This window comes from Ovis canadensis, chromosome 2 (genome assembly GCF_042477335.2).
Source record: "Ovis canadensis isolate MfBH-ARS-UI-01 breed Bighorn chromosome 2, ARS-UI_OviCan_v2, whole genome shotgun sequence".
NCBI classification, from domain to species: Eukaryota; Metazoa; Chordata; class Mammalia; order Artiodactyla; family Bovidae; genus Ovis; species Ovis canadensis.
Window position 1 is genome coordinate 211223531 of NC_091246.1, and position 13915 is coordinate 211237445.

General features: G+C 43.0%; 1 protein-coding gene across 3 annotated transcripts in view; it reads left to right on the top strand.

Annotated features, from left to right (window-relative positions):
• The window catches only part of CTLA4 (cytotoxic T-lymphocyte associated protein 4), a 65975-nt gene extending 54556 nt beyond the window's left edge, over nucleotides 1–11419 (top strand). The window contains exons 1-4 of one of the 3 annotated variants that reach the window (XM_069578079.1): nucleotides 4703–4994; nucleotides 7730–8077; nucleotides 8847–8956; nucleotides 10218–11419. In XM_069578079.1, coding sequence (XP_069434180.1) covers nucleotides 4892–4994; nucleotides 7730–8077; nucleotides 8847–8956; nucleotides 10218–10322 — 666 coding nt within the window. In that variant the 5' untranslated portion in view covers nucleotides 4703–4891 and the 3' untranslated portion in view covers nucleotides 10323–11419. Of the gene's footprint in view, nucleotides 1–4702; nucleotides 4995–7729; nucleotides 8078–8846; nucleotides 8957–10217 lie in introns of those variants that run through there. The other 2 variants (XM_069578080.1, XM_069578081.1) reach the window with 2 other exon arrangements.
• Nucleotides 11420–13915: the final 2496 nt, after the last annotated feature.

A 13915-nucleotide genomic window follows, 5' to 3' on the forward strand; every position in this document is an offset into this window, starting at 1 on the left:
AGAGCTAATGTTTCTGCCAGAGGCAGGGCCTGAATCTGGGAGAAAGCAGGGAAGAAATACTCTGACCTCCATCCTCATGCCCTCTGACCTTATGCCAGTGCCTTAAATCAGCTGACTCCTCCCAGAGGCCAACCTGCCTGAGAATCAAGTCCTCTACAGGGTCTGTCTCCTAGGTAGAGAACAGATGTGAGGAAAGGGGATGGAGAATAACCTTAAACAAGCCATTCCTCTCTCTAAATTTCAGTTTGCTTATCTGTGTATCTACTATATTAATAGTGGTCTTATAATTTCTACTTTCAACATTTTACTTTGAAACTTTGCTGTATAACACAGGGAGCCCAGCTTGGCAGTCTGTGATGACCTAGAAGGGTGGGATGGAGGTGGGGTTGAAGGGATGCTTGGGAGGGGATATATGCATGCTTATGGCTGATTTGCATTGTTGTATAGCAGAAACCAATAAATATTATAAAGCAATTATCCTCCAATTAAAAATAAAAAAGAATTTATAAGAGTAGTACCATGAGCACACCGATATAGTCTTTACCTTAGATTCTCCAGTTGTTAACATTTTGTCATTGCTGTCTTATTAGTATTATTCTGTCTACTAATACAAACATATACACATATCTTTGCTGAACCATTTGAGAATTATTTGCCAACTTTATCCCTAAATATTTAAGCAAATATCACTCCAAAACAAAGATGTTTCCCTATATAACCCTAATAAGACAATATTTGGCAAATTTAAAATTAATGCGCTATCGTCAGCTATAGTCTATATTTCAAATTTGCCCAGATATCTCAATAATGCACTTTATAGTTGATTTTTTCAATAGAAGCTTGCGCATTGGATTTTGTTGTCATGCCTCCTTAATTGCATTTAATCTATAACAGTTTTTTCAGGTTGTTTATTTTTTAATCTTTCATAATATTAACGTATTTGAGGACTCAAAGGCCAGTTTTGAAGGCCAATTGCTTTGCAGGATGCTCCCACTATGAATTTTTCTAGTTGTTTTTTCATAATTTGATTCAGTTTAAGCAATTTTGGCAGTAATGCTACAGAGGTGTGTTCTTCTCAGTATATTGCATCTGGACCTGATGTCAGAAAGGCCCATCATAGATGATCTTCAGTCTGATCACTTGTTAAAGCAGTATCTGCTAGATTTGTTGATTATTTTCTCTCTTTGTAAATATCAAGTCATCTACTGGATAATAAATGTGAATATATCTTTTTCACCGATATTCTTTCACGCAGTGGCTTTTACAGCTGCTATTTTGCAGAAATAGTTTCATAAAAGTGTATTTAGGGGACTTGGTAAGAGTTCTTTACAAGTTTTTACTGTGATTCTCATCTCTTTTTATGTTAAACTGTTTTCATTGATTTATCTATTAAAATAGTCGTAATGTGTTCATCATGTGTCTTGGGCCTGTGACATTTTCACCTGTGGCTTCATAGCTGACTACGTTAACATCTTGAGCTCAGCTCCTTCTCCTGAGCTCTAGATCCACATGGCAATTGCTTTCGAGTGCCCTCACCTTACCATCTATGGATACCTTAAACTCAACATACCTGAATGAAACTCACGATCATCACTTATCTGGTCTGCTTTTCTTACATTTTCTATTCCAATAAATTACACTTCTGTTTTCTCAGTGACTCTGCAACTCAGATGGTAAAAAAAAATCTGCCTGCAATGCAGGAGACACAGGTTTGATCCCTGGGTTGGGAAGATTCCCTGGAGGAGGGCATGGCAACCCACTCCAGTATTCTTGCTTGGAGAATCCCCATGGACAGAGGAGCCTGGCAGGCTACAGTCCATGGGCTGGCAAAGAGTCAGACATGACTGAGCGACTAAGCACAGCACACATTTACTGAGTAGCCAGCCACCATAATAGGTCTTTAACATACCTGACATACATTATCTCATTTAATCCTTGCCATAGCATTGAGGCTATTTTCTGAAAATCATAGCCCCAGATTGACAGGTAGCAAGTCATTGTACTAGAATTCAAACCCAGTTCTCTTTGACTTTAAATCCTTTGCTTTAGTATAGTGATTAACAGCATCATTTGGCTTCAAATCCTGACTCTCCTACCAATGACAGGGGATTGGATAAGTCTCCTTAATCCTAGAGAATTTCATGGACAGACCATGGTGTCACAAAGGCCCAGACACGACCGAGCGACTTTTACTTCACACTCCTTAACTCTCAGTGCTTTGGTTTTCTCCTTTATGCATTGGGAAAGCCAGTAATCCCTTGCCATTGCCTTAGTTTAGACCAGGAGATGGCAAACAGTGTCTTGCAGGTCAAATCCAACTTCCTCCTATTTTTGTAAATTTTGTTTTTCATTGAGGTATGATGGACATTAAAAAAATGTTTTATTGGAACACAGCCATACCCATTCATTTATGAGCTCTTTGTGGTTGCTTAAACCTTACAACAGAAAAGTTGAGTAGTGGCAACAGAGACCATTTTGTGTGGCCTGTGAAGCCCTCTATAGAAAAAGCTTGCCAATACCTGGTTGCCTGGGGTGTTGCAATAGTGTCCTTCTGGGTTTTCCTGGTTATATCTTGTTCCTCCTTGAGCTCATCTTACCCATCCATCCTCCTGTGTTGGGGGAATTTCCCTAAAATGTGAACTTAATCATGCCTATTTGCTCCTTATGGTGCATTGAAGACTAAGAACCTAGACTTCTACCTACCAGTGATTCCCATACTCATCTTGTTCTCTGGCTGTAATGAATGTTAATACTTTGTGCTCTTTCCAGCCTGGCATGGGCTGTTCCTTCTGTTTGAGTATCTGTCTCCTGCCCCTTGTCTTTAACAATAAGTTCAGGGCTTACTTCCTCTGAGAAGTCCTTTCTGACTTGCACAGGCTGAACCAATGGCTTCTGCTCTTCTCTGGCAATACTTCAGTTCCAGCACTTATTCCCAATTTCCCGATCATGGGTTTAATCATCTGCCTTGCGACTGCCTTGGCTTCCTCTCAAGATTAGGATCATACATTTTTCACTTTTGTATCTCCAATGCCCAGACTGGGATCTGACCCTTGATAAGTGACCATTAGGTTGGTATCACCTGCTGGCATTTTAGCTGTGGTTTGAGGGCTTCTGTAAGGAGCTTGTGGAGGATAGCACAGAGCCAGGTCAGGAGAGATTTCCAGGAGGAGGTGATGTTGCCTCCTGGAGGATGAGAAGGAGGATAAAACAAAGTAATGGGAAGAAGAAGCCAGGAGGAACAGTTTTGGCAAAGGTGATGAAACCTGAAAGAGTGTGCTGGAGAGACGACAATCAGAGGAAAGGGGCACGTGAGGGAATGCTGCAAGACAGGCTAAGATGAGACGCATCAGGCCTGTATTCCAGAGAGTGCCCTCTGCAGTGCTGAGGAGCATGGGCACGTGAGACCACAAAGGACTGCAGGAGGCCAGCATCACACCACACCATCTGCTTGTGGGTCAGTCTTCTAGAAGTCCTTTAAGGCACTATGTTTTTGTCTGGTCATCATTCAATTCTATTCACACACAGTTTCTGGCATCTCAAAGCCTCTGAATAAGTGTTTCTTTCATCATTGAAATACATGAAAACTCCTCAGTTTTAAGAGTGATATAGTCCCCAATGCTTAGCATTTTCTTAGAGGATGAACATTTGTTCTCTTTACAGCTTTCATAAATTTAAGCACTTCAGTCATATTTAACCTCAGTTCCTGGATTTTCTGTTTGAAAAGTTCCCATTAGAGAAACAAAAAAAGAAAATCTATCCTCTGATGGAAGGTTCGAATATCTTGGATCATTGACTTTTTCTGGACCTTATCCAACTCTGTTTTGTCTTTGAGGAGTTAGATCTCTTAAGAATGCATGAATTTTTTCTTAATCTTCAAAACTAGAGGCAGATCAATTTATTTCTTGTGATTTTGATATTTTCTCTTAACAGAATGCTAAATGGAGCTAGGAGAAATAAACTCTGCTTTGCAAAGCACGCCAAGGATGGTGTCTCACAGGTGGAAAGCTATTATGAATGGTGTCCAGACTCATTCGGGAGGCTTCCCTGGTAGCTTAGTTGGTAAAGAATCTGCCTGCAGTGCAGGAGATTCCTGAGTCTCTGGAAGACTCAGGAAGATCCCCTCGAGAAGGGATAGGCTACCCACTCCAGTATTCTTGGGCTTCCCTGGTGGCTCAGACCGTAAAGAATCCATCTGTAATGGATTTCATCTGTAATCCATCTGTAAAACAAAACAAGACTTGGGTTTGATTCCTGGGTTGGGAAGATCCCCTGAAGGAGGGCATGGCAAAACTTCCAATATTCTTGCCTGGAGAATTCCCATGGACAGAGGAGCCTGGTGGGCTACAGTCCATGGGGTTGGAAAGAGCTGGACACAACTGAGCAACTAAGAACAGCACAACAGACTCATTCTGTCTTTAACACAAGGGCTCAGAGGGCCAGCAGCTAAAGCAGTTCTGAGGGGTGTCAGTGAAATAAATTGGGTGACAAAAGATGCCTAGACGATTAGATAAAACTGGGACTTAGGGGGACTCCTGCGCTCCAGGAAATTCTCCAAGTCTCCACTTATCCTCAAAGTGAACAAGAAGCTTCAGTTTCAAATTGAGTGCATTTTCCATCCATGGATCGGCTTGTTTTGTTCAGTTTTACTTTGAGTGTTTGAGGTTATCTCTTCGACGTAGCAGCTAAACCCACGTCTTCCTTTCTCGTAAAACCAAAACAAAAAGGATAGATACATGTGCCTTCTGTGTGTGCACATGTTACATACCTGGGATCAAAGCCAGCTATATAAAGTCCTTGATTCTGTGTGGGTTCAAACACATTTCAAAGCTTCAAGATCCTGAAAGTTTTTGCTCTGCTTCCTGAAGACCTGAACAAGCGCTCCCATAAAGCCATGGCTTGCTCTGGATTCCAGAGTCATGGGACTTGGCGGGCTTCTCGGACCTGGCCCTGCACTGCCCTGTTTTTTCTTCTCTTCATTCCTGTTTTCTCTAAAGGTGAGTGAGACTTTTGGAGCATGAAGGTGGAGGAGGTGTTTCTCCCACTGGGTTTCATTTCTTTTCTCAGTCAAGGGCAGAGATTTATAGCAAAGCCAGAAGCTAAAGGTGAGACTCCAGTCTCCTGGTTTGGGCAGCTTTGTATTCCAAGGCAGGCAAGGGACAGCTGGAAGGAGCAAACCAGCAGAGACACAGCTAGCAACAGCTTACTGGGCATGGAGTGGAAGCTTAATGAGTATATGTGAGTTGGTCTGGGAGACAGGAGAAATTTCAGACACTTCTATAAGACTGGAAGAAAATACTGTAAAGGTAAGCGATGTAAGAGAGATGAGACCATCCTAAATCCATTTGGGCTTGGAATAAGGGTTAGCTCAAGGTTTCCTTTTTAAAAAACATTGATTGAAGCAAATTATGAGATGTTTCTTTCCTATCAATTCAAGGTTTTAAGGTCTTCTGATTCATTTTTATAAACAAATGAGCCTGCTTGTTTAACACTGCAGCCTTCTTTACTCAATGCAAGGTTTTAAGATCCACTGAGTCAACTGTATAAACTAGTTAGCTAGTAATTATTTTTAAAATGAAGCAGTTTGAAGTAGTAAAACAAAAAAAAAAAGGGAAGAAAGAATGAAATAATAAAGGAACAAACAAAAGAAAGGGCCATAGGTCTGTTTGGCATAAGATACTTAATTGTTGCCTGACTTATCTCTGAACTTTAGGGGCAGGTTCCCCAGTTTTCAGATGAAATAAAGCCCTTTAAAGGCTGATACTAGGTTTGTTACATGGTTTACAGTGGTGATCTTTTCTAATAAATTTCTGCTTTCTATCCCTGTAGACCTCGGTTGAAAAACTATGTGGTTTGTACAAAGTAGGGGCTCAAAAAATATTTGCTTATTTAATTTTTCCTGTATAAGAAATATTCACACATATTTTCTTAGTTTACATGTTTTAAATAATGTAAAGGTTAAATATCCAGAGAAACAATCACATTTACTTTTAAGAAAATTTGTCTCAACCTGTCTCTGGGATCTGCTCTTGGTGGATATTGGAAAATGAAGTGTGACCAGATTTGGTGGTAATAATTCGAAGCTTGCTATGGGGGAGGGCAGGAAACTTGGTCTCCTTTAGGTTTAGAGTCAACACAACAAATGGGAAGCATACAGTGATGCACAAAAACATCCTTTAATACAGGGCGGAATTTAAGTACTACGGTGGAGTTGTAATAGTACAGAGGATGCTCAGAGGGCATCTCTGGTAGACAGAAATGAGGGCTGAGGAAGAAAACTGTTGTCTAGCCAACCAGGGTTGCTGCATTACCCATGGCAATGGCACTGCCATATTATTCTCTCTTCTGGGTGCCCATACAGGTGCCTGGGGGAAAGACTAGTGCTTTCAGTCTAAAGGAACAGGTGTCCTGGAAACTCAGACTGGAGTAGTAAATTAGGATCAGGTTATAGAGACAGTGAGTGTTATTTACTTTATTTGATTTTGCAGTTGACTGCTCAGAGGTCAAAGAATCCGCCAGCCAATGCAGGAGACATGGCTTTGGTTCCTGGGTCAGGAAGACAGAGGAGGAGAGTCTTTTTGCCATTTCCTCCTCCAGGAGGAAACCTACTGGTGACCTACTCCAGTATTCTTGCCTGGGAAATCCTATGGCTAGAGGAGCCCAAAGGACTACAGTGTACAGGGTTGCAAAGAGTCAGACATGACTCAGCAACAACAACCAAGTGTATAAGGCATGAAAAGGTTTGAAGAGAATGAGTTACTCAGTTCCATCCAGGTTTTGAGTGTCACTTGTATGATGGGTGGACTAGAAAGGGGCTGAGTTACTTATAGGAAGGTAATTTGTCATGAAGCCATCATTTTTTATATGATGTGAGTCCTTTTGTATGGAAAGCTGGCCTCCCTTCTCCTGTAGAAGCGAGAAGACAAAGGATAGAGGAATACAAGGTGTTCAAGTGAAGGAGAGAGGGTGGAGGAAGGGGTGATGGCAGTGTCAGGGGAAGCCCATAGAAGTGAATGGCAGGGTTGCCTCAGCCTACAGAGGAAGCGACCCGGTGCCCTCCCTCTGCGGCTTCCTCCATCAAGCAGCATCCTTCACTCTGCGGTAATAACACAGGGAAGTGGGGTGGCCAGCACGTTAGCCAGGGCTCGGCTCCCCATGGGCAATCGAGATCCAAGGCCAGGTTGACGTAAGCAGAGGTAATTAAGGTGTACTTTGAGAGGTAAGGCAAGATTCTCTACCTCAGCCTCCAAAATTTCCCCTACTACCTTTTACAGTTCCTACAGCTCTACTATAACTTTAGAATACCAGAGTTGGGAGGCACTGTGATGTCATCTGAGCTAAACCCCTCTTTTGCATGGGAGGGAAAATGAAGGCTATGAGGGAGGTGCAGCTTTCCCCAAACCATGTATTTCATGGTAGAGCCAGCCCTTCTGTCTGTCACATCGGTGTTCTCATTGCCACAGCCAACTGCCTTCCAAAAACTGTTTTCCAGTAAGGAAGCACCTTTATGGAAGAGAAGCCAGAAGGCAGCAAGAGATGGAGGGAGGGGGCATTGGGGTGGACGGAAGAGGGGAGGGGTGGGGAGGGTGATAGGTTTGTTGATGAGGGGAGAGAAGGGTTGACAGGTGAAGTTGGAGGGGGCCATCAGAGATCACCCTGCCCAAGGGTTTGCCTGGACCTGGTGGTGGGTGAGCTTGAGTTCATTGATTTCCCTTTGGTTTTCCCACATTAGGGATGAATGTGACCCAGCCTCCAGTGGTGCTGGCTAGCAGCCGGGGTGTTGCCAGCTTCACATGTGAATATGAGTCTTCAGGCAAAGCTGATGAGGTCCGGGTGACAGTGCTGCGGAAGGCAGGCATCCAGGTGACCGAAGTCTGTGCTGGGACCTACATGGTGGAGGATGAGCTAACCTTCCTGGATGATTCCAGTTGCATTGGCACCTCCAGAGGAAACAAAGTGAACCTCACCATCCAAGGGCTGAGGGCCATGGACACTGGGCTCTATGTCTGCAAAGTGGAGCTCATGTACCCGCCGCCCTACTACATGGGCGAGGGCAATGGAACCCAGATTTATGTCATTGGTGAGCATCACTGACCGACACTTTTTGCACTGCTGTCTCTTCTTTGCCACGCAAACAAATTGGCCCCTTGATTTTGGGTCTTTCATGTCTAGGATTGTGGGAATTCTCGTTAAGAGTTTTCTGGCACAGACATAGAGAACAAATGTATGGACACCAAGAGGGGAAAGAGGCGGGTGGTAGGACGAATTGGGAGATTGAGATCGACATATATACTCTGTGGATATTATGTATAAAATAGATAACTAATGAGAACCTACTGTAGAGCTTGGGGAACTCCACTCAGTGCTCTGTGGTGACCAAAATGGGAAGGAAATAAAAAAAAAGGGGGGGGATATATGTATATATATAGCTGATTCACTTTGCTCTACAGTTGAAATTAGCGCAACATTGGAAAGCAACTCTACTCCAACAAAAATTAACGAAATAAAGACTTCTCTGGCATAACATGTGGTAGTCCTGCTTAGTATGGATGGTGAGACAACAGCATTTTGACTCTAAGATGAGTTGAGGAAGGTGTTTTTCCTCCCAGCAGGGAGGGGCGCTCATTCTGGAGTGATGGCCAGCATGAAATTTGGCCTTGGCCTTTGATCTGAAACTCCTAGTCGAGTAGCCCCAAGAGACAGACTTAGCTGGGGGCCAGCGATTCTATTTAGGGTTGGACATCAAGGTTTGGCAGCTTGAACTTACTCCCTTTCTCACCAGTCAGGGGAGTAAGGCCCTAGAATTTAGAAAGCATCTCAGGGAAGCTCTACTTTCTTCTCTATTGCAGATCCAGAACCATGCCCGGATTCTGATTTTCTCCTCTGGATCCTGGCAGCAGTTAGTTCAGGGTTGTTTTTCTACAGCTTCCTCATCACAGCTGTTTCTTTGAGCAAAATGGTGAGTGCAATGCGGGCAATGCACCGTTCTTGGTCAGGATGCCTTTAGTGATGATAAATGACCAAGTGACGCCGTTGAGTCGAGTTCTCTTGAGATGAAGCAATAAGTGAAGAAGAGCAAGGACAGTGGTAAAGAACACACTAGAACCCTTGGCATTGGCCTTTGAGGTTTCAGGATGACTAATAGTTTAGATGAGTGTGTTTGACATTGAATGTTTGTGTGCTTTTGCACTAGGTTTCAGTTTGAGTAACTGTGTGAATAACACGGCGCAGCTGTTTTGCTCTTTATCTCCATGACAATTGTACTTGAGTTATCATAACCCTGAAACCCAAAACGAGGTTGGGCAAAATGTTGCTGGAGAAGATCACCTGGGTGGTTAGTGTCCCTCACTTCACCTGGAAGCCACCTCTCTGTGCCCCATTACTTGAGCCTTCCTTGTCTAAGCTGTAGGTGTCCACGTAACCCCTGCCCAGGGCTCCCTGTTACCCAGTCTGCTTGACTGGAAAGTCTTACCCTCCTTTCCAGCACAGTAAAAGAGAACCCAGTTTTTATTTATTGCAGTTGTAGAAGAGAAAGAGGTCTGGAATCAGTGCTCCCGTCACAGTTTCTCTCTGACAGTCACTTTCAGCCTCCTTTGCCTATGGCTGGCTTCGCCATCACAAACCTTCCTCTCCCCTCCCTCTTTGCCTCCCTCGCCTCCACATTCTATTCCCAGATGCTCTATAATCTGTTCTGTGGCAGTAGCTTCTTTCTACCTCATTTGCTACAAACTGCCACGCAGACTAATACATTAGATCTTGGTTTACTGAGGTGATAAAAACTGGAAATCAGTGTGGACAGAGAAAAAACGAATCAAAAGTATATGAGGAGTAGAGATGAGGACTACAGCTCTCAAAGAGAATAATTGAAGTTTATTATCTTAGCAAGCTCATCCCCTGACACACAAGACCCAGTCAGTTATCACAGGCGTTTTGGAAGTTCTTTCTAAAGCTGTTTCAGAGTTTCTTCCTCCTGTCTCCCTGTCAGGGAAAATGATTTCTATTTTATGTCAATAGCACAGGGTTTTTTTGTTTTTGTTTTTTTACATGAAATGAATTTTAATAGCTGAATCAAGAAAATCTCCTGAGGCTTATAATTTTGCATGTTATGAACATTCATTTTTCAGTGGGGTAGGGACCCAATATTTGTTGATTCCTATTACAGTTAGAAGTAGCTTCTGTATTCCTCAGTACTAATGATTGTTTCTTTTTATGTTTGGCAGCTAAAGAAAAGAAGCCCTCTTACTACAGGGGTCTACGTGAAAATGCCCCCAACAGAGCCAGAATGTGAAAAGCAATTTCAGCCTTATTTTATTCCCATCAATTGAGAGACCATACTGAAGAGAAAGGACTATTTTCTAATTTCTAAGAGCTGAGGCAATTCTAACTGTTTGCTATCCAGCTATTTTTGTTTGTTTGTGTTTTGGGGGGGGGATTCATCTCTGACATAAAGCAGGATGCAGAACCCCAGTTCAGTGTACTACAATTTAAAGGAAAGGAGCAGAAGAGCAGAGCCAGGCTGGCTCTGTCACATCTGGTCCAGTTACAGTAGAAGCATCACTTGAGAGTGTGTTGGGGAAGCAGCATTACGACCCAGGGTCAGGGCAACAGTTAGGGAATAGTACCATCCCAAGAAAGCAATGAAAGAAGGTGTGGAGAGGATGGTATTGTATACATCTTGTATTTACCAGTGGGAAGTTTCTAGCTGAAATGTCTTTCAGTAAAATACTTATGCTGTGTTATTTTTCTTAACAAATATATAATTATGTGAAGACTTTAAAAATACTCACATGGCTATATTTTAGTCAGTGATTCCAAAGGTTGTATTGTAACAATATGTATTTTTTTATTTGATAGTATTGTGCATGGGGACCACATGTGCTTTTGTGTATTTGCTGATTGTCTGAATAGAAACACTATATGGCAGTGTCTTCCCATCATGGGTTCAGGGGAAGTTTTATGGTGGAGACTCAGGACACTAAAACACTGGGTAGAGTACAAGGTCACGTGCCAACTGGCTTGGAAATCGGATAAGGTCATAGCTGATCCTTGCAGACATGTGGGCTGCATTGGTGGTGACATGTGCTTTGGGCTTTTATGCCAGCTCCTTTCCCTTCCTTTAACAAGGAAGCCAAAACAGGTGGCATCTGAGTTAATTTGATGGAATATCATCGTCGTGGAGAAATCGGCTCATTTCAGGAGTCTTGTGGGTATGAACCTCAAGGAAGCTCCAATTCTACTGGGCGCCAATTCCTTACACATGGTTAATGCCACAGACAGGAAAAAGCAGCAAATGGCAAAACAGGGTGCAAAGGTCTCTGAAAACTAACACTGTTGGTGTTGTTTAACTTGATATTTTCCATGAAAATGCAACAACATGTATAATATTTTTAATTAAATAAAAATCTGTGGTGGTCGTTTTCCAGAGTTGTTTTTAACCTTCCGTAGATGTGAGTATTGTGTTTATTTTTGATTGATTCATTCAGCACTTGGTTGACTCTTCAATATTAGGAAGAGCGGGAACAAATTTTAAAAAAACCCAAAGGGCAAATCATGCTTCATGAATCAGCTGTCCACCAACTCTTTACCTGCAAGCCCCTCTTAAAAGGAATTCATCCTTTGTCGTTTTGATTTCTTCCTCACTGTTTGGGATGCGAAGCAGCTACCACACACAGCTCCAGCAGCCCTTAATAAATCACACAGCGTTCTCTTTAGCACAGGTTTCTCACCTCCTCTTTCTTACCCAGGCCTTTCTCAACTCTACTGAAACACAGATTACAGTTGCCATGGCAACTCCACTGTCGTCAACCCTGCAGCCATTTTGCTCTGCTTCTGCGGTACATGATCTTTCCCTTGTGGCTTCCAGATGGACTCATTCACAAATGTGAGGAACACAGCCCTTCTGTGATTGTTGGTTAACCAGTATGTTGCCTCAGCCTGCTTGGTTTCCACTTAAGGCTTCTCATTCTTGACCTCCACATCCTGTTGTTGCTTTCTGCAATGACTCTCAAAGTGGCCAGGGACCACCTATAATTGAATCAACTGGGTCACTTACAAAAAATGCTGATTCAAGTGCTTAACCTCAGATGTACTGAATCAGAATCTTCAGGCTGTGGGACCAGGAGTTTGCTCTCCCAACAAACCCCCCCAGTGCGTCTCAGATCCATCACGTTTTGAGGACTGCTGTTTAGGCAGCTCTCTCGCTCGCTCGCTGACTGTTTACGTGCTTTGTTGCCCAGTCATGTCCGACTCTGCGATCCCATGAGCTGTGCCCGTTCAGGCTCCTCTTGCTCACTGTGTGCTCTTTTTTCCCAAGCAAGTGTAACAAACAAATGAGAAAGCACATAGTGAGCATTTCAGGAAGATTTGCTAAATAAAAAGGAATAGGTCTTCCAAATATGGTAATAACACCTAGAGTAAGCTCCTAGGGCTTCTCCAGCAGCTCGGTTGGTAAAGAATCCACCTATAATGCGGGAAATAGGGGTTCTATCCCTGGGTCAGGAAGATCCCTTGGAGGAGGGCATGGCAACCCACTCCAGTATTCTTGCCTGGAGAGTCCCATGGGCTGAGAAGCCTGGCAGTTACAGCGCATAGGCTCGCAGAGTTGGACACGACTGAGTTGACCGGGCACAGCACACACAGAGTAAGCTCCTGCTTTGTAGAAGACTGTTCCTTTTTATTTCTTGGTCTTTGGTTGGAAGCCATGAAGAAACACATCGTTCAGGAATGCCAGTGAATAGTTTATTACCAGTTTTGTTCCTCCAAGTCTTTAGAGAGATCATTTTTCTCCATAGTTGACAGAAGATCTAAATGACAGGGAGGGTCTTCAGGGATGTCTCAGGCATTTTTCAGACATAAACCTAATATCTTCTTTACACAAGAATATCCTAATATCTCCTCTACTATTATCTGAAATACCACTATTGAGCTAAGAACTGCTTTCTTCACTCAGTCTCAGTTTTGAAGAGATAAAATACTCTTTAACTCAAAAAAGTTTCTCCTATGGCAGAAGAAATGGGCAAGAAAATGATCAAGGTCCTGGGGAAGCCCAAAGACTCCACTCATCCCAGTGAGACTCGGTCTACCATGGAGGGAGAGCCTGGGCACTGTGCCCCTCCTCCTGGAACCACTAGTCTCAGGTAGGAATCTGGAGATGAGGGGAACAGGATACAGCTACCAGGGGTTGCCTGGGCCAACCCCAACTCTTACCAGTCCCTAGCACATACATCTTCTCATCTCCCTTCTTCCAACATGGTACTCTCATTTCTGCCATTTCCCATTTCCTTGTTGCTCACCCCTAAATATCTCTATCCTTCATTTTTGCATCTATAAAGATTCATCTCAGATTCTGCTCCCTCTATCAGATGTGCTGACACTTCAAACATACATGAATGTTTTCCCCTTGTTTCGTAGCTACACTCAGTTTCATCTCTAATCATTTCAAATATGAATGTCTTTAGCCTGGGTGGGAACTTCTCCAAAATAGGCATCATCACAGCCTTAAGCACACAGTAGATGCTCAAATAAATCTACTGGAGAGTTGAGGACATCTGGGATGATGGGAGGGACATGTCTTCTATGTGGAACCTGGCTGTGCTTCTGAAGGTGGCTTCAGCATAATCTGTTTCCTTTTTGACCAACAGAATTATGTGTAGGTCAATCTAATAATATTTCTCAGTTTAAACCTTTAAGGCTCTGGAATGTGAGCTCCTGCTGGCTTCTCTGCCCCACACATTCTACTTTTATCTCAATCTAATCGTCCAGTGTTTTTTGGTGTGTGTGTGTAGGGGGTGGGGAAAATGAATTCTCAATTTTAGTCTCTATTTTTTGAACAGTGGGTTGTTGCTAAAATTGACTATATTTTTATACAGAGTTTGAACCCTCTTTTATATCCACAGTTAATACACATTTAATTTACTTG